At 34.0% G+C, this 27,915-nt stretch overlaps 1 protein-coding gene across 1 annotated transcript in view; it reads right to left on the bottom strand.

Moving 5' to 3' along the window:
* Spock3 (SPARC (osteonectin), cwcv and kazal like domains proteoglycan 3) overlaps nt 1-27,915 on the bottom strand; it is a 355,708-nt gene that overhangs the window by 94,658 nt on the left and 233,135 nt on the right. Inside the window, 2 exon segments of the mRNA XM_028881034.2 lie at nt 3,746-3,860; nt 19,299-19,422. Of these exon segments, the coding sequence (XP_028736867.1) occupies nt 3,746-3,860; nt 19,299-19,422 (239 nt within the window).

The following is a 27,915-nucleotide window of genomic DNA, read 5'->3' as shown; positions in this document are numbered from 1 at the left end:
ATTCCGGGGAATGTGAAATTCACTACCAACACTTTATCATAGTAGCTAGCCAACTAGGTGAATGCTGTGAGTGACAAATGATAGAGCTTGAACAAATAAACAGAAAGCAAACAAAACCAATGCAAAACAGAAAGAAACTGCCGAATGTCTTTGCATTTTCAGGAGAAAAGGTATCAATATTAAGCCACAAGCCCATTGACTGGTCAAGACGCCATGACAAAATAAGACATTGTTTCTTTCTCACATTTTCATCTGGCACCTTGATATGGTTGCTGCAATGATGACAGACAACTGTAGCAGAAACAGCACCAGATGCACACACTCTGAGGCTGTACACCCAAGAGCAGGGGTTGAAGCAAAGACACAATAGGAAATTGAAGCTTATAAGACCCATAAATACAGTAAACATGAGGCACGATTCACACTCCAGTTAGAAAGGAAAAGGCCAAATAAATAATGTCCTGAACCTAAAGAATCAAATGAACAACAAAACAGAGCACTTTTTATTTTATAGTAAGGCTTTCTTTGCTTAAGAACTATTGTAATTAAGTATATGCATAGGGTAGCATCTTCAAGTTACAAGAAAATATGATATTTCCCTAAGATCTTTCTAGATGGTCTTTGATTCTATAAGTCTCATTAAATAGATATTTCATTTTATATGTATATATTAAAATTATGGAAATGATCTATCTAGTTAGAGTTCATATTCATAATAACTATATTTTCCTAGCTATACAAACATGCATTGATCCTTTATAACTGGCTGAAATGTCATCATTCTTTTAATCATGTAGGTATACCTTTCAAATAATACATCTTACAGTTGAACAGTATTTCTTTTAGGTGATGCTGGGGCATTTTTATAAGAGAAAGCTGAAAGAAGTGTGAGATATGTGAAAATTATGTTCAAGTTACTTATTTTAAGATTAGTTTATACACATGTCTAAAGTTAGAATCCAGGATTCTAAAAGTATAAATTATTTTTAATTCTTCATTTAAGATTTTTAAGTCTAAATGCTTGACCAGTTTATGTATATCCTTTATGGACTATATCAGGAGAATAATGATGAACTATACTTTCCTCTACTTCATCAATAAAAACTATTTCATTAGTATTGATAAGGATCAAGCAAATATAAAAGGTCCACTCTGCAATTAATAACCTGAAAACCTAGTGTGATATCAATTTGACCTCAGAGGGAGGATCAGGAAGATTGAAGAACTATTTCATAGAGTGTAGTTTCCTTCTCACTACTTCTACAACAGACATGACATTAAAAAGAATTTCCCGCACTGAACAGTTGCCCTAAGACATGCTTCTACTATAAATGACAGGTGGAAGATTAGAAATGATGCTGAACTGAGTTTTACATTTCCCATGCCTCTTGGCCTTTGGCACTGTGGAGAAATGACATTCAAAATTTTCTGTACTGCTTTTTCACAGTAGCTGGCAAAATCCTGTTCTTACTTTGCCCTGACAATCTGTCAGAGCAGAATTAGTTTAAAAGCCTCTTACCTCTCTTTTGATGCACCATTGAACTCAAATTATCTTCATCCCCTGATGGTACAACTTTAAGAAAAGTTTGCTTCCTGACATATTAATATAAATACTGTAATGAATACAAAACAATTACTGTTTATTCACTGGGGTTTGATTTTAAAGATGTGTTACTTTCCTAATTTAATTCATATTGGCATTCTGTCACAGTTTATGAGATGACATGATAATGTGATGCCATATAAAACACATCTCCTCATTCAAAAGTAAGTTTGAATTGGGAAATATTATTGAACAGAAACCTTGTTGGAGGGCTGTGGTAATTTAGATGAAAACACTTATCAAGATGACATTTCAAAAGTTCTTAATGGTCTATATGTAAAATAAGAGACACGAATATTGAGTACGGTAGGATTTATGTCACGCCTGATATGATTATTAGAGTTAAAATTCTTCAAATCAATTGAGGAAATGTATTCACTTGGGAGTAGAGTGAGGAAGGCACAGATATGAAAATCCCACTTGAAAGAAAAGTATAGTTTTATATGTTGTAGAGATAATTGATATGTTCATTGTACCAAAATTTATTTTAGAGGGTATTAACAAAAAACCGCATTGGAATACAGAGAAAAAATGATAGATGTCACCACGTATGGAAGTTCATCTATTCTACTGTGAGACAGCAGAGCAATATATAAAGCATAGGGCTACGACTAGAAGGCATCTCAGCCACTTGGAGAAGTCTACATCACTGTGCATGTATCAGAACACTGGGTGTTCATTGACGACTTTGAAACCATTCAATTTTCTTTTGAACAATAATACTGATTAGGTGTTTTAACAAAAGGTCAGTGTCTTCATGTTATTTTATTTAAAATATTTGTCTGAATTACGAATTTACTAGTTGACATGTTAATAAGTAACATCACTGAGTTTCAGACAATAGGTCTAAGATAACATATTCATCATGAGATTAAAACACTGATCAAGGTGTTGTGCGCACCTTTAGAGAGCAGTGATCTTGATTCGACACTGCTACAATGAGTTAAAAGCGCAAAACAAAAAATTCGAAAAAAAAAAAAAAAAAAAAAAAAAAAAAACAAAAAAAAAAAAACACTGATCAATAGCTATACTATGAGCTATATCTTTGAATGTCCCTTAAAGGTTCATGGACTGAATACTCAGACTTCCAAGTTTGTGACACTACTAGGGTGGGGGAATCTTTACATTAAGTGTATGAAGTCTATGTAGGAAGCTAGGTCTTAAGAGAAAGCCCTTGAAAATGATTTGGAAATCTGTTTCCTCGCTACTTAATATACATTGAATATTCTTCCTGCTTTTCACACAGATTAATACTGTGATATCATATCTAAATCATGGAGTAAAACCACTGAGTCATGAGCCCAAATTAACCTTTGCTTCTTATAAATTTGTTAGCCTTGAAATTTTGTTATAATACAGAAATCCAGCATACCATGTTCAAAATAGTGTAGTTTGAATTAAGGAAATTTGACATGAAATCACATTTTCCTATCTTTGTAGCCATTATTCAAAATTTTTGAGGAAAAGACCAGTAATGAACACTTTTCTGCCATAGAACGATAATTCTCAAATTATGAGAGTCAAACAGTTATCAATTTAAATGTTGATTTTGGCACTTTGTGGACCTTTTCAAAAGAATAATGGCAATTTCACACACAGGCTCACCTGTGCCTGTGCACGCACACAGACAAAACCATGAAAATTTCAGTAAGCAATCTAAGAAAACAGAAAGTATATATGATACTACTACTTATCAAGCTGCTAAAATGTTTTATTTATTCAATTGTTCCATTGAAATTCACATGAATAAATACACAGGCAACTTTGTACGTGATCAACTAAGTTTCAATTCTAAATCTACAAATATCACACTAAATTCACACATTTTAAAACTAACAATTTTCAGAAAAAAATTGCTTTAGAGATTATATATTTGGTTACCAAATAAGAAATAAATGTTCTGCAAGTTTCATTTTATTTTTTATAATAAAATTGAAAGATTGGGAAAGTTTTCTCTATATAATTGAGGCTGAAGTGAGAATAAGCTGAGAGGGGAGAGGCTATTCTCATACCTAGTCATAGGTGTAAAAGCAAACTTTGTATCCGGTTTCATTAATTGATATTCATTATATATATATATATATATATATATATATATATATATATATATATAAAAGCTATAAACGAATTTGCAGTACTTACCTCTCTTAACATTTCTGCCTGTGCTTGTGGATTTAGTGGACGGACATGGGCAATGCCCTTCACATCTGATAGAGATCTGCTTTCCTAAGACACATGCCTGATATTCTAGTTTGCACTGTGTAAATAAAAAAAGAAATAAAGTATTACTCAAATACATTTAGATTTAATCATGTCAATAGAAAGTCAAAGAATGCTTGGGCATATTTTTTGTACATGTAATTTCAAAGCATTTTCATTTATATCTATGTTGCTAAGGGACATCTTACACACTCTTTATAATTAATTGTTCCATGGACAAGGCAGTACTATAGCTACTCAGGGTACAATCTGGATTAGAAGTCACAGAGGAATACAACAGCTCAGAAATTGTCATATCATTAATACTGAGGATTACGGAACTTTAAGTTATGAAAGGACAGAAGAATAATATAGAAACTGGCAATTCATCCCCTGAGCTGTCCTTTGGGTGTGTTCATGTTTTATTTCAGCTATTTCAGTATGTATGACATATCTCTCATACTTGACTCCGTGATTGGAGCACGGACTTGATTGCCTCTTCAGGCACTGACTTGCACACCCAAGTGGCATATCATAACACATTAAGAAATCATTGAAAATTTTGCATTTATAACTTGACAAACATGAAATAATTTTAGGGTTACTTTTGATCTTGCAGAAAGATAACAGTTCAAACACATACATATAAAGACCAAATGTGCATACTTATGTACAAAATAATTGTAGCATATATCTTGCAGCCATACTTACAATATTATATACATACCTAAGTTTTGTATAGTTACACGTATTGTGAACACATACACAAAACTATATATGCATACACATCCATTTAAATCATCATATGCAAAGTTTTTAAGTGGACTTTCTTGAAGTCTCAGATTTTAATAAATGTGAGGTACTTATGTAAGTTTATGACCCAGACTTTTTTTCATAGTAGTTAACAGAATGCTAACAGAATTGAAGGAAAACAATTAAAATATTAAAAGAAAACAAGTGATTTTATATTTTAATGTAGTTTTGTTTGTGCCTGAATTGGTTTTTCTACAAACATGGCACATTATAGAATGTTGAACATGTGTATTAAAACCCGCCTTAAGATAATATTTTAGAGCTGAATATCTGATCTGATGAAAATATTCTACTCTAACTTCATATTTGAAGAGACTATGATTATCTTCCTACACAAAAGAACTGCAGCTGCTAATTCTGATGTAACATGTTTTTCTTTAGAAGATATTCCCATCATTTGCTCAAAGTAAATTATTTTAAAATGAAATGAGGTAGACGTTCTGGCTCCAATGTGAAATGCACAGGAGAGGAATTTAATTTGGCTTACATCAGGAAGCAAGAATCTCACCCAGTGACTAATATAACACTAACATCCTCAAACACTTCATATTTCCTTGTTGAAAAACTCTTTGTGGACAAACAGAATCCTTAACTGCCCCTGCAACAAATGATTACAACTGTGGACAGTTTTGAGCACGTTTGCAGTTGAGAAATGGTTCTTTCAGTGGAACAAAATTTCCAAAACTAATCCAATGATTTAATAATTGTAAAAATGATTTTGTTATGAAGAAAGCACAGTGAATTTTAAATAATATAAAATGTCCAACATCTAATCTAATGTAGAAATAAGAAGTTAATTATAAATGCTTTAATGAGAGCCAATTAGTTAATTTAATATTTTACTGTAAATTCTGTCAACTTATTATATTAGTATTCCTTGGACATGATGATATAAAATTCTTAATTATACAATTTACAAAACGTTCAAGATTAACTTTGAGTGACTGACGAACCTATAAATGTATATTAAGAATTGATTTTAGAATTTGGATTTATTGTTGCTTTCTTCAAAAAAAAATGTGTTATTTCCCGTTCATGTCTGTTTTAAATCTGATTATTTTTAGGGGTGAATTTTGTGTATTTTTATGTAATGTGGTTAGTGTTGGGTGAGCAGTACCATACAAATATTGTTTCTTTAAAGACATTTATTTCACTCCATCTAAGGCTCAAAGAATAATGTGGAAAATGAGATGGGCAGAATATGAGAAAATATAAAAGGATGAAAAATGTAAAGTGCCATCTTCTGGATAGGACACAGTCTTTAAAAGTAAATGACATGCTGGGCAGTGGTGGTGCATAGCTTTAATCCCAGCACTGGGGAGGCAGAGGCAGATGGATCTCTGTGAGTTCGAGGCCAGCCTGGGCTACCAAGTGAGTTCCAGGAAAGGCGCAAAGCTACACAGAGAAACCCTGCCTCGAAAAACCAAAAAAAGAAAAAAGAAAAAAAAAAGTAAATGACTATGCCTGAGCAAGGAGTAAGTTTGCCAGTAGCCAGGAAGAGATAGCAGAAGGACTTATTGAACCCTATGCTTCCCTGTGGATATATTTGCTATTTATGTGATTGTCTGGGGTGGAAGTCATGTCTTCAGTTATGTTCCCACTGGAGAATCTAGCAGGTCCTAATGGAGAGTTTTAAACACACAGTCACAACAGGTCCCCCAAGTTTAAGCTCAATGAGTCCCAATATAGAACAACATGATAGGTGGCGGTGTTAATAATAGTGAAAGATGTAAAAGAGTGTAGGGCCAGAAAGTAATCAGAATGCACTGTATATATGAGGCTGTTAAAATAAACTCAATTCATAAGAAATGTTGATTATGAATGTGAATATTATAGTTTCTGGAGAAAAGTTACAGAATATTTTTTATGTTGGTAGGCACTATAAAAATTTATAAGAAATTATTTATTAAATCTTACTTAAATGTCAATGTAAATAGCATCTGTTAACAAAGTTTCGCAGCCATAATCTCCATTAAACAATCCAAAGTTCTCTTTAAATTTTATATAATTGGATAAAATTATCTTTGCAAAATATTTCTTCATAAATAAAACATTTTCTCTTTAAAATGATCCAATTGAATGACCTTTTCTCTACACATTTCTGGAAAGAACAGCAAAATCAGATGTATAGGAAATGTACTCTGTGGACATAACTACATAGACATTATTCACTATAACCAAGAAACCACTTGATGTTGATACTCTTAGATTAATTTGGTGGGGGGGGATGAGGAAACATTAAGAAACAGTTTTTAAAAGGACATTAAAATATTAAAAGTCTCTCTTTCAAATGGTCTTATCTGTATCCACTGACTGCATTTCTAATTAACAATGTCCAATGTACTTAATTAGCAAAGAGCTGAAATATTTAGCAAGATATAAGTGAACCAAAGTACCTCAGAGAGGGCATGGTTGCTAATCCATAATTAGCCATAATGCAAAGAATGTAGAGAAAGACATGATTGATGCATTTCTGATTAGAAACCTTAGTCCTGGCTCTTAGAACACTGTCCAAACTCAAGTTGTGTGAGGAAATTTCTGATTGCTTGAGAGAAAACTCCAAGAAAGTAAGACATGAGTCTTGTGACCTCAGTTTTTTCAAAACACAGAATAGTTCTTGGAATGTGTTTTCTGTGCTCTTCCCATGTGTAGTGCATGTGAGTGAGCTTGCTTCAGCTGTACTTATTCATATACCTCTATGGAAAAACAGTTTTGCTTTGTGAGGCTTGTCTTTGTGACTGTATACTTTAGTCGGGTGACTATTCTTAATCTCAGAGGATAAGCTGTCTGATCCTCTGAATAAAGTTGGCTATGGCATAAAACTTTAGCCTGCCTCATTTTTAGGTCCTTTCTCTCCCAGGCTCATCACCAACTACAACAACACTGGAAATGCTTAAGTTATGACAAATTGAGAAGAGCAAAGCCAGAGAAGGTTTCTGATATGAGTCACAGGACAGTTATCTTACAGCCATTTGCTTAATAATGAGATCAAAGAAGTAGAAAATATAATCCCATTATAGGCCAGATCTGTAATATATAAGAAATCCCTATCATCAGGGCATAGACACACCTGCTCAAGATGAGATCAACAACAGGGATACTGCAGATGGCTTAGGGTAGAGGTTCTCAATAAGAATACTTTCTGAGCCAGGCAGTGGTGGCGCACCTGTTTAATCCCAGCACTTTGGAGGCAGAGGCATGTGAATCTCTGTGAGTTTGAGACCAGTTTGGGCTACAGAGTGAGTTCCAGAAAAGGTTCCAAAGCTACACAGAGAAACTCTGTCTCAAAAAAAAAAAAAACAAAAAATAAAAAATAAAAATAGTACCTTCTCTTCTATTGCCTAGGAACAGATGGATACATTTTTGGCTAAGGGTTGGTGAACTGCTTTTGGCATCTAATGGGTAGTGACATGAAAATCTGCTAGTCACATGTAGGATGAATAGGAGAGCATCTGTCTCCACCCACCCTGGCACACAAACACACACATGCTCCCACAACAAATACTTTTTTACTTTAAACCTAAACAAAGACAAGACTACAAATTCTTGATAGGCATTGGTCTATCAAAAGACAAACTCTCAAGATAATATCCTTATTTCCCCAAGGAAACTCTTCTTGAATGGTCACTAAAGCAACATTCATCAAGTAAAAATATTGTTACAAATATGTAATTTTAACATTGCATAGAAACCAAGGGACTCAAGTCAGTTGAAACAGCAAAATCTACGACAGACAGTGGCCTTCTTTGAGTCAATACTGTTCATCATGTAGTGTGTAAGGCAGTTTCTGTGGTCAATGAAATGATATAGGCATATATTTACAAACAGGTCTCAAGTGTAGTTGAATGACCTATGTAACTGGTCCAAAATGTTTTGTTTCTACTCAATTCAGCACAGCAATGTATTGGAATCTAACAAGTTGCTAATTAACAGATGAAATGATGATGAATGTGGTGTACAAGTAGGAATGCTGTTTATTTTAAAGAAAAATGAAGTTAAAATTTTTCAGGAAAATTGATATAGAATGTATGTTAAGTGACTTTGCACAATCCAGGAAATAAAAAATAAATAGTTTTCTCTCTCATCTGTGGAACCTAGCCAACAGACAGATGTGTTCAAACAAATGTACAAGTGAGTACATTATAGATCAAGAAAAGAGATCAAGAAAGGTTAAAGGTAAGAGGATGGGGAAGGACTGAGTGTAAGTAATGGACATGAGTTATGAGAAAGAATGTAGAGCTAAGGTATTTTATTTCATTCAGGATTTTCATCATTCTGGTATGAATTGGGTTAACATTAATATAATTATCAGTAAAAAAAAAAGAACAAGTGCCATGATCTTTTCCTCACTGAAGCAATAGAATTTTACTATACTAAAAGAACAACTTGGGGAATAAGGAAGAACAGAAGTCAGTTTTCTGCCTCAATCTTTCCTGGACTAATGTATCTTTTTAGCAAACCCAGCACCAACCCTATAAACACAAGGAGAACAATCATGAGCAGAATTTCTCTCTCTTGGCTGGGACTAAGCCTTCCACAGAAAGCTACCTCTATTTGTTCTTATAATTTTCGCTTTGGTGTTTCCCATGAAAGACAAAGGGAAGAAACCATGAACAGATTCAACTTTATATCCATTCATCCAACTGGGATATACAATTCACTCAGAAATATCACAGATGTGATATCACAAGATAGAAGTGAAATATAGAAACAAGGATATTATAATCATCTTCATCATAGTGGACACTGAATTATCATTCTCTATATGTGACACCCTCTTGAAAGAATAACACACTATTTTAGGATACTTTGCCTGTTCTCACCCAAAGCTTAACTTAGGGGAATTTATTTTTATATTGCAAGAGTTTATTATGTGGCCTCCTTATCAGAGCAGATGGCCCACACCAAGTGGGTGTGTGTCATCAAATCTATGTAGCAAAGAAAGGTATAGAGTACAGATTTGCTCCAAACTGAAACAACCAACTTTGCTATCACACAAACCAGAGCCTTTGGATCTTGGGCTTTTAGAACCAAAGAAGACTAATTATCTCTAATAAATGTAGGCTTGTAGAAAACTTGCTAGGGTGAACTCCGTCTCTGAATATGGGGATGGGGGGAGCTCTCACATGTCATCACTTAATTTGAAGCTCGAGTCTTTCAGGTATTGGAGAAAGTGTGATAATGTGTCTTAATTTATATATTCTATTTAGTCCTTCATAGAAATAAGCTCAAGACTTTACTTGAAATATGTCCAAGTAGCTTTTCCAAAGTTTCCACCTTAGAGGCTCCAAAGGAGGAAATAAACTTTGAGCACCAAATGTCTGTTGACACTTTTTTTTTTTCATATAATGTTCCTACTCTATTTGGGTAGCTTACTCTGACCCAGGTATTGTGTTATTTGGGATTAATATGTCATGCTTGGGCTGTGGAGTTTTTGAGATTCAATGATAATGTACCTTTTATCAACAAATACTCAATAATGCAATTATCAGAAAGATACTTCATGAGCCTTCTGTGTGATATACAAGACTCTGATATATTATGCATTGAGCTAATCTCTTACAAATTGGTCTCTAAAAGAGTTATAATTCTTCCTCTCTCACCACATGGTTCACACAACTCAGTAAGACAATCTGGTCTTTGAATCCTGTTCTCCAAGAGTAGAGTACATTGTAAGATGTTCCTGAGATGTCAGGTTCTATCTATCTATCTATCTATCTATCTATCTATCTATCTATCTATCTATCTATCTATCTATCTATCTATCTCTTTCTTTCTTTCTTCCTCTCTTCCTTCCTTCTTCCTTCTTCCTTCTTCCTTCTTCCTTCCTTCTCTTCCTTCTTCCTTTCTTTCTTTTTCTTTCTTTCTTTCTTTCTTTCTTTCTTTCTTTCTTTCTATCTTCAATCTATCTTTCTATCTATCTATCTATCTATCTATCTATCTATCTATCTATCTATATCTATCAACATCTACCTACATGTGTGTGTGTGTGTGTGTGTGTGTGTGTGTGTGTGTGTGTGTAAAATCTACTACAGTTTGGAAAAACTGAGCATTTCAGATAGGTGGTCCTCAAGTTGGTTTTATTGTTAAGTGTTTCACAATCGGACAGCAACCTGGAGGGTTATATGTAATGCTCTTTGCATATATCACATACTTACACATTCAGGATCTTTTGTCACTTTCCATACAACAATGACAGGCTGGTGGGGTTCTAGTAAACTGTGAGTAGCACTTACACCCTTAGGAACTACAATGTTATAAACTCAGTTCTCCCTCTCACCCACATGCAACCACCAGATTGTTTGCCACATGGGCCTTAGATGGGGACATGATTGGTCTCACTTTCACATGAGGATCCCATCTTTCCTATAGTGAACACTGATAAACAGTGCATTTGGATTTATTGTTTAGTAGGTGATGGGAAGAAATGAGAAATTTCAGTTTCTTCCATTAAGGAGAGCCAGTTATTTTGTGGTAACAGAAGAAAAGTAGCAGGCATTCCTTAAGTCTGAGAAAATTGAAAGAGGAAGGGGTATTAATGGTCTTTCTTTCACAGTATCTTCTGGGTTTCTCCTTCCTAGTAAAGATAACCTCATAAAGCCCTATAAAAGAGTTTCAAGTGCCTTACATTTAACCAGTACCTATCTCAGCCATCCCCTTTCCCAATTTGCCTAACTTAACAGAGAAATTGGGGTAGGGTCAGGCCTTGAATTCACAGCTTTATTACATCTTTCTCTTCTCTATTGTGGGTCATTTGAGTAGTTAATTGATTGCCACTGCTCCTTTGCTTGGAAAAGTCAAACAGTTCAGTTAGATGGTCCTCAAGCTATCACTCTAAACACAAGTAGAAGGCCAAGTGTTCTAATGGAATTGCAAAACCTCCCATCTAACAGAAGTCCGGAAGGCTGTATGCACTTCTCTGTCAACCTGGATCCCTGAATCATTTGAAGCCTCCACCTGCAACATCCCACCAGTTCTAACTATACTTCCTGTGTTTCCCATGTGCACTAATAGCTCTTTCTGAAAGAAAACCCAGGAGTGATAGACTTTGCTAGTGAATGAACAGCATTCTTACACCTCAAAGGTGGTCTGTAAGACCCTCAGAGGCATTAGGAAATGCTTACAGTATGTCAGGTAGGCCTCACACTACCGAGGGGATTATTCTAAACAAATGTACCCTTGACTGCTCATTCCCAGGTAGGAAACCCCTCATAGAAAGTTCCTTCTTTGACAGGAGACAATCATGCAGACAAGTTGATACAAGTTTGTCATTTACATTAGTCAAATAATCAGTGATGGCACAGTGCTTCTGGAAGGCTTTTTTGTCAGCATTGATGTAATGGCCAGCAGCTTTGGATGGCATAGCTTTCCTAAATAACTTCATTTTATGTTACGTGGTAGGATTGATGGAATCTTTTTTTCAACTGTTTATATGTGGGTAAAATCATCATGTATGCCAAGTAGAAAAATCAGATGAAAATGAATGAAAAACCTACTCAGACTTCTGAAGTAAGTTTTGATGGTTCATAGAATTTGTTTAGGTTGTTGAATCTGTGAATTTAGAGAAAAAATAGAAAAATGTATAATTTACTTCCTTAGAGTATGTCAGTCAAATCCTTTTAAGATTTTTTTCTACATTACAATTCATATTATTATGTCTATATGTGTACTTTCCAGTTATAAAGTAAAATTTTCCTTGTCACAAAAAATATTATTGTATATTAATTTTAAAACTCACATTCTTAGAACAATAACATCTTTATTTATCAGGTATTACATGAATATATCATCATGCTTAAATAAAATTGTAATATGTTTGTTTTATATCATATACATTTTGTTCATAGCAATATTATAGCTGACTAACCCTGATGCTATTATTTGTGACCTTATTATATAACTTGATGTATCTATGCCTCAGATTATTTTTTGAATGATGATTTTAATGTATATTATATACCTTGTAAAATTCTTATAAGGAATATGTTACTGCATATGAATTTGATACATTAATTTTATTATAACATTTCAATTTAGACCACTGATTATTATACATTAGGCATTTTAATATTCTTTTGTTTGTATGCATATGTGTTATGGGTCTTTGGCAAATGAAATGAATTTTTCCAAATGAGTGGATTGATTATGAGCTTCCTAAAGACATTTTGAATGCATCAGCTGAAATAATGCCCACCAAAGGTTACAATGCCATGTGTTACAGCTCCCTTTCAGCTTGACCTGACATAGTTTGCTGTCTAGAATATAAATTTTTGATGAACTGCAGCATAGTTGGCTCTTTCAGATCTGTCATATAGCCTGCCATTACTATAGCATTTTCTATTGGCTAACTGATGAATAATCGATCTTACAGAGAAATCATTCATGTGGAATCCACATACATTAAGTGCACCAACCATTCTATTCCTAAGGATAGCACTTGGGTTAATTATGCAAGCTTGTGCTGGGCTGTAATTTCAGAATGTGCTGCTTCTCAGTTTTAGGCTAAAGGTTTAGATAACACTATTGAAGAAAATGCTTAATTTGGTTTTAAAAAATAAAAAAAATTAACTTAGATTACTACTTGTTTGATTAATTTGGCAATAGTAGTAAGGCTATCCAGTATAATTTCTTTTCGTAACAAACAACTCAAGTAACTATTGTACTTTTAATATGAAGAAAGTATAAATTCTACCATGTTATAAAATGTTAAAAATTTGTCCAAAACTTGGTTTCTTATAAACAGCTTGTGGGTATTTGCAAAACAAAGATATTCAATTTGAAATGCAATGGTTTTATTAAGTAAGAGACATTATGTAAGAACATAACATTATGTACTATGTAAGACACTATAATTGCTAGTATTATTTTTTAATACATTGAAGAACACTATATAGACTATGGCATTACTCATGTGTGTGGTGGCTACTGTAGGCAAAGTTAACATTATTCTTTTATAAGATATTTTAAATTTTTTATCTTCTTCACATAAAAAGTGTATGAGTAAATTTGTATAAATGATAAAATGATAAAAATATTAAGCAATTTTCTCCTAAATTGTGACTCAAGTATGTGGAAGCAGCAATGAACAGTAAGACTTAACCAGTGAGAAGTCAAGGAAAAGTAAATAAAGAAACAAAAACATAGGGGATGAAGAATTTAATCTATGTCTATAAATAGAGATTAACTATACATGTGGAAAAGTGGATGATCCAAAATATAGCACCTGAAATTTCCACTGAATATGGTTTACCGCTATTGAAAAGAGAAGCTTACCGAAATCAATGGCAAAATGCCTCAGATTCACTCCAGATGAGCTATTCCAACAAACTATTATCTAAGTTAATAAATGTATATAGGATCATGCTAAAACACTGGGGATAGAGCCCTATAAAAACAAATGATAATCTATCTTGGGCTGCTTACAATTTGTTTTTTAGTTTTTTGCTCCATTTCAAATGAAAACTTTAAGAGGTCAAATTTTTTTCTCATAATATTTTTATAATTGTGATTCCTGATATTCCCCTAATGGGTAAACATAGGGTGTATTGGATAATAAATCAATACTGCCTGAGAATATTTTTTCACAATTAGTATTCCCTCCAAATATAAGTATTTTCATCAGAGAACATATCTTGGACACTTAATGTACTCAATGTTCTGCAGAGCTCCTTTTAAAACAAATACAACGATGATATTTATTTAATACATGTCTGTCACCCACCTTCTACTCCTCCTCTCACAGACCCTTCTCTGTCTCACCAATCTCCCCCCTACATTCATGTTGGTTTGTGTAATTTTGTTTTGGTTGGTTTTCTTGTCTTGTTTTACTTTTATTTGTTTGTTTGTTTTTGTTTCTGGTTTGAATAGTTAATTCAATATCAAGCTGTGATTGAATGAAAACAGTTCAAAGGGACACAGCACGTCTGCCTTTCTGACTTTTGTTCTCAACATAAACAGTCTCAACTAAAACAAAAATATTGTTGGAGGAAGATAAAATTAAATACCAATACATTACTTGACACTTACAGTTGTTAGGTATCACAAATTTTCTATATTTCAGAGTACATATACAGTAAATAGAATTAATCACTACTAAAAGAAGTAACATACCTCAGTTAAGGAAAAACAAATGAAAGCATAAGTTGTATTATTTTAATATTGACATTTATGGTAAAATATTGTCACATGGTAACATAAATACATGCTTCTTTAAATGTTAATGCTATTATATACATGCTCATATGTATAAATATAAGAATACAAACATATTATATGGAGAAATTCCATCATGTTTCTCATCTATATCTATACACAAAATGCACCTGATGAGCTCTATGGTGTCCCATCCCCACCAACTTAAGCAGCATATCTGCAGCATAAGATGGGGTTTGCAGGATGAAATAGATAAGCTTTTAAGTCTCTCTCTCTCTCTCTCTCTCTCTCTCCTCTCTCTCTCTCTCTCTCTCTCTCTCTCACACACACACACACACACACACACAATTTTATCAGCAATGCCTGTTCCTGTTCCTAAGGAATTCACCACGGTTTAGTTCTATTGTCAAGTATTATATTAACAAACATAATGGAAAAAAAGCTTAAAGGCATCCAATGTTATCCTCACAGGTCACAGGATTTTTTTTTTTTATTAATGCCATGCTCAGTCCTAAAACATCAGTGTCATTTATTGATTTATTCTCAGAACAAATAAATGTAATGCACAATTTATATAAATTGATGGATTTACCATCCATGGTCTAATAAAGATGTTGTATTGGAGAATAGTTCCTAGTTCATACTCAAGACGGAGAATAAAAATCACATTAGGCTTTGCCTTAAGTAGAGAAGCAGCGACCTTCATCTTTTTTTTTTTTTTTTTTGTCAATTTCAAGAATGATTACCTCTCAGTCTAGTCTGAATGGAGTGATATTTTGATTTTTTTTGGCATTGCTGAATTTGAAAGAATTCAGAAACCATTAGCTTTTTTATTAGGATCGGAAAGATTAAATATGCTTCTACAAAGGTCAATTACTTTCTTGATAAGAAAAAGGAGGCAGTGTTATAGGAATATATTTTATGAAAATCACATATGCTCCAAGCGTTTTCAGTCAAACTACATTTGAATTGCTCTAATCTGTCTCTTCAGGTTTTATTTTATTTTTTGTGTGTGCAACTTTAAAATGTCCTGTTTCCCCCAACAAGGGGTAGGAGGAGGGAAGATGGGGATCTGTAATGGGTATGTAAAATGAATAAAACATTTCTTAATAAAAAATAAATAATATTATACATATACATATATATGAAAAAATAAAATAAAATGTCCTGTTGATGATTTTGTTAAAGTTCCAATCTTCTGTGTTTGAAGTCCATCCAATATTATTGTTAATCTGATTATAATATAATTAATCAAAATGGTCACTTTTATAAACATAACTTATTAAATTATTGTATGGGAGATTTGCTTAAATGTATGTCTGTGGACCACAGACATGCCTAGTAGCTGTGGAGTCTAGACAAGTCTATCAGATACCCTGCACTGGATTTACGGGAGTTGCAAATGGTTGTAATCTGCCATGTGGATGCCAGAAACCACATGCAGGTTCTCTAAAAGCACAAATATTCTTCACCACTGAGATATCTTTCCAGGCCAACTAAGTCACACATTTTTCTATGATATCCTGATTGTACAATTTGCCTAAAATCTTCCATTGGATACTCTGTGAATCCCTCTCTCATATCCCACCATGGCACCAACTTCTGCTCCTCATGTAATGACTTGCCTCTACTCAGAGTTTGTGATAGAAACATCATTTATAGTTTCATTTCCATGTGTTAAGCTGATCATACAAAACAAACTTGAGAGAACTAATTACACAATCTGAAAAGGAAACACCTAAATCACAGACCTTGGAAGCACCTGAAAGTTATCTAAGCTATTCTTCACCCTTTGCTCACAGTCTCTATGAACTGAAAGTTACGGTCCCATAACTCCTACCTTCACCCATTTTCATCCTCTGCTTAGAAGATGTTGGAAAAATAATGAACTGACCAATTATCGAGTCATTCCCTCTACAATATTTTATCTTGATGTAGTACATAAATAATGCAGGGTTATATTTTTTTTCTCATGAGAAAAAAAACATCCTGAGTTTCAATTACACTATTTTTTAAGAGTGATTCATTACAATACTTTAATATAAGTTCTAATGGAATTCTTATTCCTATTCAGTTCTTAATGTTTTATGTGGCTCAGCCTTACTGTTAACAGTGCAAAAACTGAAGAATGGATGATAAAGGTCACTGAATATATATAATTATATCCATTATAATCCACAGAAAGACAGACAGTGGTTTAGGATTACTAAAGACCAATATTCATTTGAAATATTATTTTATATTTTCACATACAATCACAGCACCCACTGAAAATGACATTCATGCAAATAAAGTTAAAAGAATTATTAAAATGCAGGATTTATAAATACAATTAAAATATATTACATGAAAAATCTAGTTTCAGTAAAAGAAAAATAGAAAAATATGTGGATTTCTAAGTTTACTGAAATATTATCTACAAAGACATTGGTATTGGCAAACCAAGGTTTCATAGCATGTTCTGGTTTATAAGGAGAACAATCAAAAACCCTGTGGTATCAAACATAATCTAAGGAGTATGTTTAACTATTTTGTATCTAACACAACATCAATCAAGGCTTCCAATGCAATTTCAAATCTGTAGAAAAGACTTGATGGTAACCTTTTGTTCTGTGAAACTGATTTCTGGAGGGATCATCTATAGGGGTATCATAAAACAAATATATATAGACAGGTGATGGATTACCTGTGGCCCTTAATATGGATTAGGATTCCCTGGACTCAAACATCCTCTAATATACATATTGCATGTCCAATTTGCAAATATATAGATTTATGATTAGCAGGCTGCCTGAAAAAATATCCACTATCTCTACTGATTCAAATTAATCATCAATGTTCTTAAATTACAATTAAGATTAAAGTTTATTTCCCACATGTCTCTTTCAGTTTGGATGTTCACATCTGTACAATTTATTGTATCTTAGTAAGCTGGCATAGTGATTCCCATGATTTTAATAAATCACTGTGCTTTATCAATGACCTACCATTATAATAACTGAGGCCCAGTACAATAATAAACTCACTGAGATCAAAGTAATGTTGATAGGGTCCTAGACACAATGCACCTACCCAAATCAGTAAAGTTTACTTCCAACTTGCCTTTAAAACTTCAGCAGACAAACACATAGCAGCTTCTCTACCAGATTACTTAATAAATAATGACACTTTCATATATGGAGTCTAACGTTATTGCCTAAATCAGTTTATTTTTTCTTATTCTAGTATTCTCAATAGGATTTATAGTTGTGAAGTGCAAGAGAATGTGTCAATGAAATATTTCTCAAAGTAGAGTTTATAATATTTCCCCAAAGCCAAAATATTCTGAAAGTAAAGAATTACAGAATTAACTTCACAGTGATTTTAAAAAAGGCATAAACTAACCAGAATCTTTCTTTAAAACCTCGTATATACAATTTACTAAAAAAATATACAATTGATCCTTCAAGGGAGCATTACTGAACTCATAATATGATTTGCTGGTTACCTTATTGGAACACTGTTGTAAAACAATAAATTCATGAATGAACTATGAGGAGTTGACATTAAGGTTGTAAACCTCTTACCGCAATAATCAAAGAACACACATCAATTTCTCATTTAAGCTAAGTTATTAAACACTACTGAATCTTATGATCGTCTGACATAGTGACTAGGAAGTTAGAATAATGTAGAAGAAAAACCTGGGACATTGATGTAGAGATGCTATCAAATCTAGCCTTAATAATAATGAATTGTGTAAAATTGATCATATTGCTGTTACTTCCTTAACTTCAGAGGTTCTGAAGGGTTCATAGAATCTTAAATAAGATGGTGTAGGAGCTAAAGTTTCAGACTTCTTAAAAAAGTAATAGTAGTGACAAACTATGGTTGCTTTTGATGTTACAGCACCAATAACTATGAATGCCTTTCTGGTTTTATCCATAGAAGCAAATGAAGGAAACATTGGTTTTCAGATTTATAGGCTCAGATTCATCACATTAATAGTTCAAGGTCAAAACTTCTGATATGGAAGACATAAATACACTTAAAATTGTATTCCTAACCAATGAGATCATAAATATTTCTTTAAAGTGAATAAAGAAATTACAAAATAAGCACAAAAACAGATGGTTGATGGGCTTTAATTGCTTAGTATATTAGTTACTTTTGTATGGCTATGTCTAAAGGTCTGACAAGAACCTCTGTAAGGTGGGTTTGCTTTGTCAGTATTCTGTGAAGGGATGCATTCTTCTGAGTCATGGGATGCGCATCATCACAACCGAGGCAATGGGTTACCATATGTCTGCCCTCAGAAAAGAAGGGCCAATAGGAAGAGGGGCTGTGACAGAAAATTCCCAATCGCACTCTGAGTGGCCTATTTCTTCAGCATGGCGTTATCTCCTGAAGATTCCAGAACCTTCCAGAGCAATACCAACGGACAGGGACCACATTCAAGCACACGAGCTTCCAGGGTCAGGTCACATTCAAACCACAGCACGGATCAACGGGCTTTCTTTATTTCGTACTGAATAAATAGAACTGCCCTCACCTGTGAGGAGTAGGAATGCCCGTCGGAACCACAAACGGGGCTGGCATAGGCCACAGGGCATTGCTTACAGGTAGATGACAGGTGACCTCTCCATTGCTTATGGCTTCCTCCTACTTCTTTCATACTGTTAGCAAAAAAGACATAAAACAAAAAAAAAGAAGAAAACCATACTTAGTGCATTTGATTTTTCAGAATTACTTTTATATGAAATTGACTTTTCAGGCCTGTCATAACGATGCTTGATGTTGCGTTATAGTCTCTTACACCACACATTTATCTCTGAACTTTGCTCTTCGTGATTTAGTCTTTTTTAGACTCCAGAGTTCAACCAAGGAAGGGAGATTGTACTTCTCAAAAGTTTTATGTTAGTCAGAGACAGTGTGGTTATATTTATTTTATGCATATTCTTTAATTCATAAACATGAAATAGGTTTTTGATTTGCTAGAAACATCACTTGCTAAAAGTACAGGACTCAAGATTTCTTGTACCTTCTTCAAGCTTGCACTTGTATTCTCTTAGGAACGGAGAAAAGAGATACCTGATTTAATGGTTGCATAAAAAAGAAAGAGTTGGCTTTTAGAATAAACAGCTATAAAGTACCAGGGAATTTATAGCATTTAGCAGTGTTTAAAAAGCCCAGTCACTAGTTTTATTGACAACAACCTCCTTTGACTGCTGGGAAGTGTCTCAAAATGGACTCCTTAGACTTTGATCTAAAATAACTCTGGAAAATCCATTATTTTATTTTTTATAAGCATCACACAGATTCTTTCTTCCAGTTGACACTACTCAATCCTTGTCTATTTGTAGGAAGAGTTTACAGAGAAACAGAGAAAGAATAAGAAATGAGAAAGAAAGTGACTGGAATCTATACAAAGACACTCAGAAGTTAGAGTAAGTCAATATTTGCTCAATGTAATTTTCTGTACAGAGAGTAATCCGATGTTTGTGTGACAAGAAAAAAAAAATGTCTAGAAGAACAATGCACTCCTTCCCATGATTCTATATATTTTAGTAATTTTTATTCTCTAAAAGTTTTATACCAGGAAAACAAGCTTACAGTATGGCAACTAGACAATACTGAAAATACTACACCATAAAGAATTCTATCATAGAAAAAAATTTAAGTTTGATCTGGAATTTAGGCATTAAAATCTCATATCTACCTATCATCTCTCTCTCTCTCTCTCTCTCTCTCTCTCTCTCTCTCTCTCTCTCTCTCTCTCTTACACACACACACACACACACACACACATATCTATCTATCTATCTATCTATCTATCTATCTATCTATCTATCTATCTATCTCTTTCTGTCCTTCTCTTTCTCCCTTCTTTCTTCCTTCCCTTCCTTCCTCTATCACTTTACCCCTCCATACCCTCCATTCTCCTAAGCTCTCTTCCTTTCCAGAGGTCTTTCCCATACAGATTGTCAAAATGTCTACAAGAATTTCAAATATGCTATCTTCACTTTTCATATATAAATTATACTTAATGAGCACATTATAACCTCACTTGGCTGCAATAAAATGTATCAAAACACTAATATGGGAGAAAGGTCCTAATGGGAATTAAAATAATATCTGGAAACTCTAGCACACTGTTATCCTTAAAAATGACAAAAGTTGAGTAAGGCTTAAATATTATGGCTACCAAGCGCTGTTGCACAGAATGTACAGATTACAGACTCTTTATTATATCTCTAGTATTGTGAAGTGTTTCACTTTTTCAATTCTATTTAATTGCTCTGTATATCACAGAATATATAATTTTGCCATATCTCTCTCTCTCTCTCTCTCTCTCTCTCTCTCTCTCTCTCTCTCTGTGTGTGTGTGTGTGTGTGTGTGTGTGTTTAATCACCTGTGAAGGTACATCTGTTTGTGTGTGTGTATGTATTGTGATTGTATGTGTTCCTGTATGCACACTTGTGAAGGTATGTCCATGTATGTATATTTAACTATGAAGGTATACGTGTGTGTGTAATTTTGGGGATGTGTGTGTGTGTTCATCTTTGAAGATGCATCTGGAAATCAGAGGTTGGCATTAAGATGGTTTCTTCGAATGTTTCATCTCACAGTCCTTTGGGACAGAATTTCTCCTGAACCTAATCTTAGCATTCTGGCTACAATACCTAGACACCAAGACCCATGAATCCACTTTTTTACTTCATCAAGTGCTGGAACTACAGTTCCATGAAAACTCATCAGGATTTCATGTAAGTTCTGGCATTCCAAAATTAGGTTCCTATGTTTGTCCAACAGTTAACTCACTGCAATGTTCCCTGAGTCCTCTCGGAATCCTTTCATAAAGTTCTGAAACTTGTAATTCTGTGTTTGTTCAGCATCAGAGATGGCATTTACAGGGTTTTCCATGGAGATATTAAGTTCAAAGGAAAATGAGTTGAGCAGATGCAGCAATAACTGAACATTTATAGGTCTTAACATCAGTATTTTATGTAGCACATAAACACATGTACATACACACAAACACACAAATACACACACATATATAAATTAAAGGAGTGGAGTTTTGTTGTTGCTGTTTGGTTTTTAGTTACACCTGAAGGCCCTGGTTTAGGAAGAATGTTGCGTTTCTGAGAGAAGTGAAGTCATGGCAGTCATTTGACAGACCAGCAGGGACAAATTGACTTGCTTGAGGAATAGCAAACTGGCTCCTGCTATCAGGGTGGTTTCCTGGCAACAATAGCTATAGCAATGACAAGCAAAATTCTCAATCTGGAGAAAGTATTAGGAAACATGTCAGACCGAATACTCAAGGTACAGAAGGGCCTTTAATGTCAGAAAGTAAATCTAAATTTGATGTTATTTATTTTTCTATCTGCGTGTGTTGTGTGTATGTGTGTGCTCTTTTCTGTAACATCATGCCCCTTGTCTTACATGTGGAGGTTAAGAGACAACTATGTGAGTCATTTTCTTCTTGATAATGGGGATTCTGGGGCTTGAACTCTGGTCAGCAGACTTGATGAATGCCCACTGAGTCACCTCACCATTCCTTACCTTTTTTTGAGAACTTTAATTCATCTATATTATCATTGATGTTACTGTAAAATACAAAACTTAGGATGGGTTAAAACCCTCAAAACATTTACAAGTATTTTTTCCTAGTAGCAATTACAACATGTCTACAATTAAGGGAAGTAATTTTCAACCAAATCTTTGAAGTTTTAAGTTAAAACTTGATTTACTCTCTAATGGAAGTCTCTCTCTTTCTCTGCATGAACACATCCTTTTCTTGAAAAGCAAAAAAGCACTCAGAGGAATTAAGTGTCCAATGTTAATATATGACATCACAGCTTCTTTCCTCTCACAATTCTCCTTTCTAAATATCATCACACAAAGCAATAAGTGGGCTTTATGCCAGTATCAACAGTATTTTGTGTCTAATTATTTCAAAATAAAAAAGACAAAGGGGAGTTTTAGCACATCCAGATGCCCTCTCACCTATAGCCTGGACACACAGTGCAAGAGAGGAATGTGTTGGGTGTCATTTACATGTTTTGTTCTCTGTTTAGTGTAAGGTACCAGGGGAGAGTCTCCTATGAAATTCAATCAGCTTCTTTTTCTAATAACCATGATATTCCTCATAGCCGCTTCTGCAGACACAATCATGATTTATTTAGCGTTCAGTTAGCTAAGGATGCTGTGCATTTTACAATATCCTTAGAACCATTTTAGAAAGAGCCTAAATGGTGTTTCCGACAAGATTAACACTGAAAAAAAAGTACATCATTTCAACTTGATTCATATATGATCACACTATTAATGATTTGAGATGAGTTCTGGAAACCTCTCTGAGTCTTAGTTTATTCACTTATAAAATGCTAGACTTCATCGTTACGCTTCATTTCACCTTAAACAATCCAAGAGGCTATAATTTTTATACAATTACATACATGATGATACTCAATCAAAATTAGAAGCATAGAGAGTTGAAGCCATGTACTACCTATGTGCTATGGTTTTAAAATTTTGATAGTGTTTCCCAGTAAAATGAATATACCTTTGGGCAATAAGATGACATGGAATGGGCCTAGAAATTGTTGTATATGTGTTCTAATTAGAAATACAAGCCATCTGAAGGTGGTCAGTGACAGACATGGAATGGTAATTGATAAACATGGGCAGATAATGTAATGTTCCCATTCAAGGGAAATGATTTTGTTTAAAAAAATTACCAAGAAACAGGTAACAATTTGTATCAGTGTCAAAGAACACTGTAAAAACCATCGCAGGAGAAAATAGTTCAAGATACTACAAATGAAAAAAATATTCTCCTAAGACCTAAATTCTTGAATCAGATTTCACTGCTTAGGAATTCTTGGTTCTGAAGATACACAAACGCAAACACCAGGTTATATATTAGACACCGGCATTCAGAGAAGAAGCTATTGCAAGTGATTTTTAATTTCACAGGTACGTTTGCATTTTGCTCTATGCACCAACACTACGTTTCTTCTTGTAATGAATACAGTACAGGAACATAATCTGATAAGTCAGCATTAAATTGGGTAATTTATTATGTGAATTCTCAAGCAAGGGCAGCTTGATGGATTACTTGCCCATTTAATAGATACACAAGACATTTTATTTCCCTTAGAAATTGTACTTTTATGATCTTCCACAATGAAGAGACATTGTTTCAGAAGGAAAGCCTATCAAGCGGCATTCCCTTCATACTTATATCTAGGATTGTGTCAAGTTTATAAAAACTATGACAATGTGTTTATGGTCTGAGAATGGGCACAAATATACTTCCAGAGATCATATGGGGAAATATTACAAAAGTATGGTTATATGTATGACAAACCTTTTAACTAATTAATCACCACAGGAGTTCTAGTATTTTGAAGAGTTACTAGAATGGTATTTTGTTTTAGTGAAAATAATTATTATTACAGTGCAAATATTGTATTAAGAAACCAAGTATTTCCACAATTTTAAGCAGGTTTTATATGTATTTATATTCAGAAGCTCCAATGTAACAGGCATATATAACATCACATGTAGTGGTATATGCTCCACTCATGACCTTGGGCTTTCCAGCTTGAAAGAGACAGTGCGTCTTGCCTGCTTATGTGACTTCTTGCCTGTGTATGTGACCTCTTAGAAAGAAACGAGAGTGTCATCCTGCTCTTGGCATGATGGGACACAGGACAGCCAGCTGTATTTGCTCCCGCGCAGAACAGAGGATGACTCCAGCTTGCTACTTTGTTCTGTATTCATGAGTGTATTTCCTCAATTTGTATCTTAATAAATTCCAATTACCAATTAAATAGACTTACATGGCTTGATCTTAACAAGTGGCACCCACACTAACAATCACGTATTATTTTGTTATGTATCTAGATTATTCACTACACTTAAAAATATAAGACTAGAGAGAGAAAAAATACACAGATTAGTTACCATGAAGATTTTGTTGCTTATGGATTTAAGCCTGAAATCAAGTGTTTTCCTTTTTTAATTCACTGTTTATAATCTTTTAATCACAGATGTTAATATAACATTTAAATTTTATGAAAAAAATTACTCTGGTACTAAGTTGTATTTATAAAACATCAATTCTACTTTAGGAAAAGTGAAGATGAGTTTTAAGTTATATCCCAAATTTCACTTAAAAAAAAAAAATCCACCATTGGTGCTGATGACACTTCAGTGGTTAAGAGCATATATTGCTCTCACAGAGGACCAGAGTTTGAGTCCTTCCATCTATATGGGTGGTTTACAACTTCCGTAATTCATACTCTATGGGATTTGATGCCCTCTTCTAACCTCCTTCGGCCTTCCATTCATTGTAAACACACACACACACACACACACACACACACACACACACACAAACACACACATACACACTTACAGTACACATACACAAACACACACAAAATGCATACATGTAAAAAATTACAATAAATGAAACTAAATCTTTTAAATCTATCACTAGCATCTATTGTGTAGAGAAAATATCTTCTAATTACAATTAAAATGTATATTAAGTAGCATAAATAAAACCTCTTATTTGATTTACACTATGGAATGTGTACAAAATTAATTAAGAGAATTACTTCATATTTATTTTGATTTATGTATAGAATTGCATCAGATCTCAGCCTATCATAATAGACACTGAGTCTAAATTTCTGTTTTCAACCAAGCTTTATGAACTCCCATAATACTGAATATTCCCAAATAAAGTGATTCTTCAACTGTTCACTATATTCATAGTTGATGCTCCAATAGTCCTACACTACCAGTGGTAAGCAAAGTAACATCTAGATCTGCCAACAACTTGTGCTTTTTAACAGCAAAGGAAATTCTACATGTAGAAAAAAATCTGCATGTGAAAGCAGCAACAGCAGACATGCAATTTAAGAAGAAAAAAAAAAGACTAATTCAAAGGAAATGATTAACAATACTATATTTCCAAAAGACATCAGAAGACATCCCATTTGAACATTCGAAGCATATTTTACACTTCAAACTGTGCCTTGATTATGAAAAATCCTTTTGATTTTTTTTTTCATTTGCACACAGAAGGAAATATTTTCCTGCTTTTCAAGAAACAGACCTGACAGCTTTAGCAGAAGCAGGCAGTGAGTAATTGCTGCATTTTATTTAAGAAAACAGCCATTAAAGGGCAGACAAAGTTCAGAGAAGAAAAACATAGCTTGGCTTTCATGTAGTATCTTCAGAGAAGTCATAATTATTTGTTCACTCTTTCTTCCTGCTTTATTACAAACTGAAGGTTCAACAAATACAAAGTAGAGAAGCCCTACATTTTGATTTTGTTTAATGTATACCCTGATACAAAGGATTAGGAACATTAAATCTTCACTATGTATTATCTCTGACAGTATGTTGCAAGCTTGGAAATAATTAATATAATTAAAATGAGAACCTGAATTTCCCCCAACAACATTTTTATCTCCACTAAAGGGTATTTATCAGAAATCCTGAAAGAACAGATATTCAAATATGTGCTCCTGCTAAAGTGCAGTAAGAATTGAGGCAGATATGCTAGACACTGAAAGATTCATCAAGAAACAGTGTCTTAGCCACTTGTACCATAGCTAAAATGTCATCAGAAAGACTTTAAAAAACTATTTTTTTTTTTTTTTTTTTTTTTTTTTTTTTTTTTTTTTTTTTTTTTTTTTTTTTTTTTTTTTCGAGACAGGTTCTCTGTGTAGCTTGCGCCTTCCTGGAGCTCACTTGTAGCCAGGCTGCCTCGAACTCACAGAGATCCTCCTGCCTCTGCCTCCCGAGTGCTGGGATTAAAGGCGTGCGCCACCACCGCCCGGCTTAAAAAACTATTTAATCCTGTTTTATCATCAACTGTTGCAATCACATCTCACCTGCCAACCTAAAGTATTAACTTCTATACGACAAAGAGTATTATTTAATTTATCTATGAGTTAACACTTTATGTTTTAAATTAAATATAACAGAAAAAGGACATCATTGAATTCATGGAGCTAAATAAATTTTTTGTGGACAAATATGTGTGGAGTGAGATATTTCTATGCCTAGGAAGAAAAAGAGTGTACTTGAGACTTAACTGAACAACTGTTCATCTCTAAAGTCCACTATTGCTATTTCTTCTAAAAAGTGTATTCTGACCCCTCAAGCCAACATCATACACTTATCCCTAACACAGGGTCACTGGTCGCCAGCTTACAACTTATATTTGTATATACCATTAGCTCCATTATAAAATCTATACTCACACAGTTATCTTCCCATGCAATCCACACTATATTCAGCTGCATTTCCTTTAGTACTTACTGAATGATTTCTACCTGTCCCTGAACCTCATATTCATGCCTCCCATGCTTCTGTCATTTGTCCTCATTCTGAATCTAGTGATCACAGAGTCACTAAAAGGAAAGGGCGCTTTCTCAAGCCTAAAAATATCTGTGACCTCCTCAATGAGCCTCTCCACTCGAGTGCTAGCAGAAAGCAGCTGGGCAGTAAAAGATGTCATTGCAATCACAGGCTGGAATGGTACACAAATTGGATGTAAGCACAGCATCCTCGGGGGTGTCCACACCATTTTGACATCTGTGCAATTTGTCCCATCATGTTCTTGATTTTTCTTTACTGAGATCACACTTCCAAAAATAGTACTTAGGATTCTCGAGAATGCATTTTTTTCTGTCTTTTGTGAAAAAAAAAAAAAAAAAAACCTTTCTATTTGAAATAAGTTTGGTCCCACAGATACAAGAAATATATCTCAGATCAGTATTTCATGACTGAAACCCAAGTGTGGGCAGGGATATAATTTCAGGTTTCTCAGGTGACAATCTGACCCTTGCTTCCTCCAGTTCAGAATAGCTTTGTATAGCCCTTGGCTTAGGGCTAAATCTTTCTCTGCTTCACCCTCAGCTTTTCCTCTTATGTGTGTGTCAAACTCCCTAGGGCTTCCTAATAAGAACTGATGGGATAGCATTTAGCATTGACCCTAACAACCCCAAATAAACTCACATCCTAAGGACCTTTCTCATATTGTCATTTAAGGTGATATTTACTCTTATAGCATGAGATAATACTCCCTGACCTTGACAGTGAGGAAGTAACCATACTTGTGGGCCATTCGGTAA

This window comes from Peromyscus leucopus, chromosome 17, assembly GCF_004664715.2.
Source record: "Peromyscus leucopus breed LL Stock chromosome 17, UCI_PerLeu_2.1, whole genome shotgun sequence".
NCBI classification, from domain to species: domain Eukaryota; kingdom Metazoa; phylum Chordata; class Mammalia; order Rodentia; family Cricetidae; genus Peromyscus; species Peromyscus leucopus.
The sequence above is the reverse complement of the archived record's forward strand: the minus strand, read 5'-3'. Positions and strand labels throughout refer to the sequence as shown.